Source organism: Hylobates moloch, unplaced genomic scaffold (assembly GCF_009828535.3).
Source record: "Hylobates moloch isolate HMO894 unplaced genomic scaffold, HMol_V3 SCAFFOLD_12, whole genome shotgun sequence".
Lineage (NCBI taxonomy): Eukaryota > Metazoa > Chordata > Mammalia > Primates > Hylobatidae > Hylobates > Hylobates moloch.
In genome coordinates, this window is record NW_026652287.1 from 104,374,220 (window position 1) to 104,383,040 (window position 8,821).

General features: G+C 43.5%; 1 protein-coding gene across 4 annotated transcripts in view; it reads left to right on the forward strand.

Annotated features, from left to right (window-relative positions):
* The first annotated feature begins 3,597 nt into the window (after positions 1-3,597).
* ZNF548 (zinc finger protein 548) overlaps positions 3,598-8,821 on the forward strand; it is a 12,639-nt gene continuing 7,415 nt past the window's right edge. Inside the window, exons 1-3 of one of the 4 annotated variants that reach the window (XM_032171326.2) lie at positions 3,598-3,709; positions 4,319-4,442; positions 7,752-7,786. In XM_032171326.2, coding sequence (XP_032027217.1) covers positions 3,695-3,709; positions 4,319-4,442; positions 7,752-7,786 — 174 coding nt within the window. In that variant the 5' untranslated portion in view covers positions 3,598-3,694. Of the gene's footprint in view, positions 3,710-4,318; positions 4,443-4,470; positions 4,539-4,699; positions 4,791-7,751; positions 7,787-8,821 lie in introns of those variants that run through there. The other 3 variants (XM_032171327.2, XM_058425057.1, XM_058425056.1) reach the window with 3 other exon arrangements.

An 8,821-nucleotide genomic window follows, 5' to 3' on the forward strand; every position in this document is an offset into this window, starting at 1 on the left:
AGCATCCCGAGTTATCTCTAATTTTTCTTTTTTTTTTTTCTGAGACGGATTCTCGCTCTGTCGCCCAGGCTGGAGTGCAGTGCCGCGATCTCGGCTCACTGCAAGCTCCGCCTCCCGGGTTCACACCATTCTCCTGCCTCAGCCTCTCTGAGTAGCTGGGACTACAGGCACCCGCCACCACGCCCGGCTAATTTTTTGTATTTTTAGTAGAGATGGGGTTTCACCGTGGTCTCGATCTCCTGACCTCGTGATCCACCTACCTCGGCCTCCCAAAGTGCTGGGATTACAAGCGTGAGCCACCGCGCCTGGCCAAGTTATCTCTAATTAATGGTGGTTTCTTGTTTATGATTATGGATTTGGGGCAGAGATAAATTTTTTCCTTACTTGAACATAAACCAGCAACTTAATTCTCATTCCCCATTTTTGGTTTCCCAACAGCCAGAATTTGTAAGAAATCATATGCTATGGTTTGGATGTTTGTCTCTTCCAAAACTCATGTTGAAATTTAATTTCCAATGTTTGAAGTGGGGCCTAATGGGAGGTGTTTTGGTCATGAGGGCAGGTCCTACATGAATGCTCCCACTTGAGGATGTGTAAATTCTCAATTAGTTCCCAAGAAAGCTGGTTGTTAAAAAGAGCCTGACACACTCCGCACCCACTGTCCTCCTCTCTTGCAATATGATTTCTTCGCATTGTAGGTCTCTTTCATTTTCCACCATGAATAGAACCCGCCGAAGACTCTCACCAGATGCAGATGCCCAATTTTAAACTTTCCACACATCAACATTTTGAGCCAAATAAACATTTTTTTCTTTATAAATTACCAGCTTCAGGTATTCATTTATAGCAACGCTAACTGGACTAAGACATCCTAAGTATTATCTAGATATTTGTTTGTGAGGATATGATTTTCAACTCGTGTTGCCAATGAGTAATTTAACGGCCAGTTACAGTCTGAGTAAAATGTGTCTTCCACTGGTGATTCTTTGTGATATATTACAACCAGCTGATATGTAGGATATGTGGGCCATTCTGATAAGTCAATACAGGATTCAGGAAAAATCGTTAAATATAGGTCATATTCTTAAACTGTGCCCAGGTCTTAATTCATAATTAGCAATGACACAGAGAGGTCACTGCCATCAAAAGAAAAGATTAATGTTACAGTTGCCCTGGAAATAAGAGGCACTGAACACCACACAGGCCACAAGAAACCTTATTACATACAGAGACTGGAAAGCAGAAAGAGAAAAGAGAGTAACTGGAAGTATGTCTTTATAACTAAAGTGGCAGAGAATGATGAGGTGGAGATACTATCAATGGGCAGGAAGGAAAAACATACCTTAGTGTTTGTGGCTGGGGGTTTTTTATGAGTTTCATGCACTTGAGTAAGTGGCTTGCAAGAAAAAAAGTAAACAACTTTGGTTCTATTAGTTTGACCCTGTGATTAATGAATATTAAACAGACAAATACAGAATCTAAGAAAACACAGAACAGTCCTCTATACACATAGCAGCTGGGAAACCTATTCCCAGTGTGTCCCATGCACCTATCATTGATCTGAAACCCAATACATATGTGCTCATTGAACATTTACTAGAGAAGTAAATACACATCATCACACAGCTTCTCTGTTCATTTTTATCTTGTGGCAAGTCTTTCAGTTTATCATCTGTACTTACCCCTCTAAGCAGTTAATGAGCAGTGTTTTCAAGTGTGTAAAAAAATTACATTTTGGAAACAAAAGCATAGTGTGTCCAAGTGTCCAGCAGAGCCACAGGTTCAACTTCATTCTCTGACTTCTCAGAATTTGCTGTCTCTCACTCAAACATTGAGATCTTATCTTTTTCTCACATCACAGATCGATTTCTCTAGGGCTTCTGTTTTTTTTTTTTTTTCTTTTGGCGTAACCTACATAATTACTAATAGATTTCAGTAATTTTTTTTTACTTCACAAGTGTTTTTGACATTTTGACTCCCTGTGCAAATACAGTTGTAAACACAGGTGAAATTTTAAATCACTTCTGAGGAAGAAGATAACACCATGGAATTCCACACCTTTTTTGAAGATGTGCATATGCTTCAACTATGAAAATGGCAGACGATGTCCTGTCCAGAAATGGCATGTATCAGCTGCTCTTGAGAAATAAAAATAAAATTCTAAGCACCCCCTAACTGACTGAATGGATGCCTTGTTGACCATGAGAACCCTAGAATAACTTTGGAAGCTGAATTCACCACTATAGAGGAATGGGAAATCAGACACACCTCATTATATCCCCTACCTCACTACAATCATTAGGTTTTCTTCCCGAAAGGCTAAATAGAAATCACCCTTTTCAGAAGACTACTAGCTTGTCGTCCAAGGTACAGAACAGAGAGAAGATGAGATTATTCATTCCTTCATCCTTCTCTGAGACATCTGCTTTCTCTATTCCCTTTTCCCCTCACGTGTTTACTCTATCTTATGTAAAATGTAGATTTACTGGGCACTAACTAAAGTTTCACATGTCTGTAATCATTTATCTCACTGCCAACCCCTCTTCCTTTTTAAGGAAAATGTATAATAAATACTAAACCTCCTAAGAACCTCTTTGGAAAAATCAGCCACAGATGCTTCTGTGACTTACATTTTTCTGGATGTGCCCTTAGGCTGGTCCAGTAAACCTCCATGATTTGTGACTTATGCCTCAATCACTCATTTTGGTCGTCACTCTCATTTTCAGATAGGATTGTGATTCTTAAAATAAATGAAAAATATCTCAGATATGAAGTAATAAGTATTATTAGAATAAAAGCGTTGCATCCTTCGTAGGAACACAATTGCTGACTCTACAGTCAGGTAAGATGTCTTCTCTTTGATCCAGAGGCATAGCTTCACCCTTTCAACCTACTTCAGTGTCTCCTGCCATCCTTCCTACAAATTCCAGTCCATAGCCCTAACTGTGTAGTCTTTCTTTCTTCTTCTGGACCAAACATATTGAAGCTTACTAAACAGACGCCAAAGCGTAACTGTATGTGTATTTGAAAAAGCAATAATATGGCTGGCAGGCATGAGTAGAGGCAGACTGCCTTTATGGTATGGGGTGTCTCTTTGGACGTGTAGTTATTGGGAATTAGCTGTGCTTAATAGAGTCTTAAATAATAAGTTGGTAATATTTCTGTAAATATCCTACACTACAATCCAAAAAAATACCGTATGTTGCCTTTAAGAGCAAGCCAAACCCCCTCCTGTCTTTGGAGTCGGGGACTCCGTTTCCCAGCTCCCCTGACAGTGCCACTGGGCCTTTATCTGCCATATAAGGACTGATTAACGCTCTAAGACAAGTCCGGAAGCGGTGTCGAAACTTCATAACCCAGAAGACACTGCAGCTCTCGGCGGCACGACTTACCCAATAAAGGCTTAGAAGGTGGCGTTTGCGTGCGTGCGTGCGCACCGTTGGAAGGCGGGACTTCCGCCGTCCTCCTGGTGGTGGTCGTTTTGGTTCTCTCTGGTGTTTCACCAGCTCCGGCCTATGGCGCTGTGTGACGTCACCGAAGTGACGGAGCGGAAAAGCGCGAGAAGCGGCTTGGTTCCCACCGCGGAGAGGTGGGAGTGAGTCAACTGACAAGCGCTAGGGACAGTGGTGTCCTTGTCTTGCCTTCGTCGCCCCCGCCCCTCTCTTCCCTGGCTGGGCTGGCGGAGGCCTTGCTGATGAACCTGACTGAGGTGGGTGCCCCGTCCCAGGCTCCCCCGCCCGACCAGTCCTCCCAGTGCTGAAGCCCCCTGAAGGGGCCCTGCAGGTCAGGCCCCTTGTCCCGAAGAGAGGGGCGTTCCTGTGTGGGGTCCCCGTATCAGCCGATTTGATGCAGCCTCAGAGCTCCTGTCAGGGACCTCAGGTTCAGGGCATGGAGGCGCTGCCGAGTGGGCTGTGTTGGAGCGTCAGGGGTGTGTGTTGTTTCTGCGGGAAAGAGAGGGTTTTGTGAATTCTCGCTTGGAATGGCAACCTGAGCAGCCAGTAACCATGGACGGTTGTCAAGGGAGGGACAGTTGGAGGGGGCAGGTCCAGAGTTCGAAGTTTCAAGTTAGGAAAACCAGGTGAGGAATGGACACAGGGAGGCTGGCGAAAAGGCCCTGAGGCCACTGCAGTAGACCCAGGAGAATTATGGTTGGGGCTGGACCAGTGACAGTAGAGGGAGATGTGATGAGATTCTTCACAGGCCTGAAAGATAGGACCGGTAGGTTTTCCTGGTGCTTCAGTTATGTCTGAACAAAGGCAGTGAAGAACCGTTTCAAGTGTTTGTTTTGTTTTTTGTTTTCTGTTTGAACGTTTGAAAGAATGGAGTTGGGGAAGTCAGCATAAAGAGCAGATTTCCGGGAGAAGGTCACAGGTTGGATTTTGGACATGGTGATTCTCAAATGTCTCAAGATGGATACGTCACACAGGCAGGTGGACATAAAGGTGTGTCTGAGGAAGGGGATTGGGTTGGCGATACCGGACGGATGGAGGGCGTGGACTGGGCCAGAGAATGGTCTGAAGATCAGAAAGAGTAGGGAGGTCTCTGGGGTTTTTTTTGTTTGTTTGCATAAATTTAAGGAGTCAAGTGCAGTTTTGTTATATGGATATATTTGCATAGTGGTGAAGTCTGGGCTTTTAATGTATCCATCGCCTGAATAATGTACATTGTATCCATTAAGTAATTTCTCATCACTCATCTTCGTCTCATCCTTCTACCTGTTTGGAGTCTCCATTTTCTGTCATTCCACACTCTGTGTCCATGTGTACACGTTATTCAGCTTCTACTTACAAGTGAGAACATTTGGTATTTGACTTTCTGTTTCTGAGTTGTTTCATTCAATAATGGCCTCCAGTTCCATCCACATTGCTGTAAAAGACATAGTTTCATTCTTTTTTTTTTTTTTTGGTTTTGTTTTGTTTTTTTTGTGGCCTAGTGGTATTACCTTGTGTATATATATGCCACATTTTCTTTACCCAGTCATACGTTGATGGACAGTTAGGTTAATTCCCTATCTTTGCTATTGTGAATAGTGCTGTGATAAAAATACATGTATGTTTTTTATATAATGATTTCTTTTCCTTTGGGTAGATGCCCAGTAGTGGGATTGATGGATTTAATGGTAGTTCTATTTTCAGTTATTTGAAAAATCTTCATACTGTTTTCCATTGAGGTTGTACTTATTTACATTCTCACCAACAGTGTATAAGCTTTTTCTCTTCTCCATATCCTGGGCAACATCGGTTATTTTTTGACATTTAAATGATAGCCATTCTGACTGGTGTAAGGAGATACTGTGGTTTTAATTTGAATTTGTCTGATGATTAATGATGTTGAGCATTTTTTTATATGCCTGCTTGCCATTTATATGTCTTCTTTTTGAAAAATGTCTGTCATGTGCTTTTTTTTTTTTTTCGAGATGGAGTCTCGCTCTGTCGCCCAAGCTGGAGTGCAGTGGCGTGATCTCGGCTCACTGCAACCTCCACCTCCCAGGTTCGTTCAAGCAATTCTCCTGCCTCAGCCTCCCTAGTAGCTGGGATTACAGGCGCCCACCACCACACCTAGCTAATTTTTTGTGTTTTTAGTAGAGATGGGGTTTCACCATGTTGGCCAGGCTGGTCTTGAACTCCTGACCTCAGGTGATCCACCCGCCTCGGCCTCCCAAAGTGCTGGGATTACAGGCATGAGCCACCGCACCCAGCCCTGTGCTTACTGTTAATGAGATTTTTTTGTTGTTGTTGTTATGTTTTATTTGTTTGTTGTTGAGTTCTTTGTAAATTCTGGATATTAGTACCCTGTCAGATGCATAGTTTGCAAATATTTCATCCCATTTTTCAGGTTGTACATTTACTTGGTTGATTAGTCTTTTTGCTATGCAGAAGCTATTTAGTTTAATTAGGTCCTATCTGTCTACTTTTGTTTATGTTGTTTGTGCTTTTGAAGTCTTATTCATGAATTTTTTCCTAGACCAGTGTCCAGAAGGGGTTTCCCTGAGTTTTCCTTTAGTATTTTTAGGTCAGGTCTTATATTTAAATCTTTGATTCATCTTGAGTTGATTTTTGTATATGGCAAGAGAAATTGGTCCAGATTCATTCTTCTTCATATGGCAATCCAGTTTTCCCAGCACCTTTTGTTGAAAAGTGTGTCCTTTCCATAGTGTGCATATTTGTTGCCTTTCTCAAAGATCAGTTGGCTGTAGATATGTGGCTTTATTTCTAGGAACTTTGTTCTGTTCCATTGATCTATGTGTCTATTTCTGCAGTCAAATGCTTTACCACTGAGCTATACATCTTATGTGTCTATTTCTATACCATTACCATGCTATTTTGGTTACTACCAACTTGTAGTATAATTTGAAGTCAGATGGACTTAATTTGAGGGAAATCTTGAGGTTGTCATTTCAGGTGGGCTCTGTGTTGAGAGAGCAGAGGGCTGAGACTTGGGGGCCAGACCATTGGTGGCTCCACAGACATCATACTCTGTCCAGAAAGGTGCAGACCTGGCATAACAGGGATTCTGGATTGCATCTGTAAAAAGGGAGGCCTGGACTGGGTAAGCACGTAGCCTGGGATGGAGGCTGAGGTGTGAGGTGGTTTCGATCCTACACCTGCAGGCTTGGTTGACCCTCAGGGCCACTCTCTGCTGAACAAGAGAAGTGTTATTGAGGCTGGTGGAGTAGCTGGATTCCAGATCAGAGCACTGCTTTTTCCCCTTCTCTACATGTCAGGGCAAGAGGGGATGATCTACTGCTCCAGCCAAGGTCTCCTGGCAAGCTCACTTTAGAAGATTATGTAGCAGGTAGACCTGGTTGCAGAAAGGACCAGTACCTGACCTGCCTACTCTTCCCTTCTCTGTAACTCATTAACTTAATAATGTATGAAACACTTATTGATTTAAACCCCAATTAGACAATATCTTTGTAAGTGTGTGCAAACAGATAGGCAGTTAATAGTGAAGTCATTATGTTAAATTTCTAAAAGTGAGCTGGGTGCGGTGGCTCACACCTGTAATCCCAGCACTTTGGGAGGCCGAGGCGGGCAGATCACCTGAGGTCGGGAGTTCGAGACCAGCCTGACCAGCATGGAGAAACCCTGTCTCTACTAAAAATACAAAATTAGCCGGGCGTGGTAGCGCACGCCTGTAATCCCAGCTTCTTGGGAGTCTGAGGCAGGAGAATCGCTTGAACGCGGGAGGCAGAGGTTGCAGTGAGCCAAGATCACGCCATTGCACTCCAGCCTGGGCAAGAAGAGCAAAACTCTGTCTCAAAATAAAATAAAATAAAATAGAATAAATAAAATTTCTAAAAGTGGTTCATAATTGGTTTGATGTTAATTTATCTCGTTTGCTTTCCTTGGAAAAAGTTAGTATCGCATCCTCTGAAATCTTAAGCTAAAAACATACATGAAAATTTCAAAACCCCACTCTTTCATTTGCATTGAACTCATGTACAAAACCATTAATCTTGGACCATAGCAGCTGATATATATAGTATATGCTACTGATGTTTGATACTAATATGAGCCCTGTGAGGGGGCAGCTATTCTTGCAATCTGTTTACAGATGGGGACACTGAAGCTGAGGTGGTTTCAGTTCTTTTCCATGGTCACAGAGCTGCAGCACTGAGGCCTGAGGAACTTTATTCAATGAATTGAGATCAGTTTGCTCCCAGGCAGGGCAGACGAGTTGGTGGTCCATCTCAGCCTGAAGGATCCTTCCATGGCTGTCAATTTCTCATGGCCTTTCTCTTCCCTCAGGGTCCCTGGTGATGGCAGAAATGGACCCTACACAGGTGAGTAGAGTGTTCCCTACCATTCACCCACCCTGTTTATCTCCCAGATGGTTTTGGCAGGTGACAAAACCTCTTTTCCTGTCTTTCTCTTATGTCTGAAGAGTGGGTGGTTTCACCAGTTTCAGTATTACAAGTTGGCTGCTGGGTTACATAGACTGGTCCCTGTTGTTGAGAAGTGATCTGATAAGACATGTTAGGGCCTCTTGGGCACAGGATTCAGAATGTTTCAATGTTTGGAGGAGAGACTGAGCTGGGTTTTTAGGTAACTGCAAATGTCTGTTACATCTGGTAGGAATAGGGAGCAGAGTGGGAGGTGGCTAGAGACACGCAAACATCAGGCCTGGAATGACAGCCTAGGTCCTGGGTCTCTAATCTAAGGGAAGTGGGAGATGGGGAAGATTTGAAGCAAAAGAGGTAGTGATAGGACCCTAGTTTAAGAGACTTTCTTTGGCTTCTGAGTGGAGGACAGACTGTGGAGGTGAGGGTAATGGCAGGGAGATCTGAGAGGATGCTCCTGCAGCAGTCTAGGTGGATGTTGGTGGTGGCTTGTCAAGAGCAGTCATAGCTTCAGTTTTAACTAGAGCTGCCCACATTTTATAATATAGAGAGTGAGGCAGCTGGGGAGGTGGGATAGAAGGGGGAATCAGGAGTGGCTCCATGGTTTTTGTTTGGAAGCATAGATGCTCCATCAGCTAAGATGGGAGAAGTCAGCAATATTAGGAATTTTCAGAGTGAGTATGAGGAGTCAGTGTTTGTTCAAGCCACAGATGTCTCAGAGACTCCTGGTGGAGGAGTTCAGGTTGGAGACCTCCACACTACGGTGGCTGTCGTATGGACCAGGATGAAGCCATGGATTCAGTTTAGGTGACAGCATCTCTAGGTTATGGTGGCAGTGCTGTTCGAAGACAGAGAATTGGAATGGGGCATGAGAACTGGGTCTCTTACTGGGTGCCTATGTGGTGGTGGAGGAGTCACTAGACAAATGAGGGAATGGAGTGTTTGTGGGGATGAGTGTATGTGAGATGGTGGAGTATA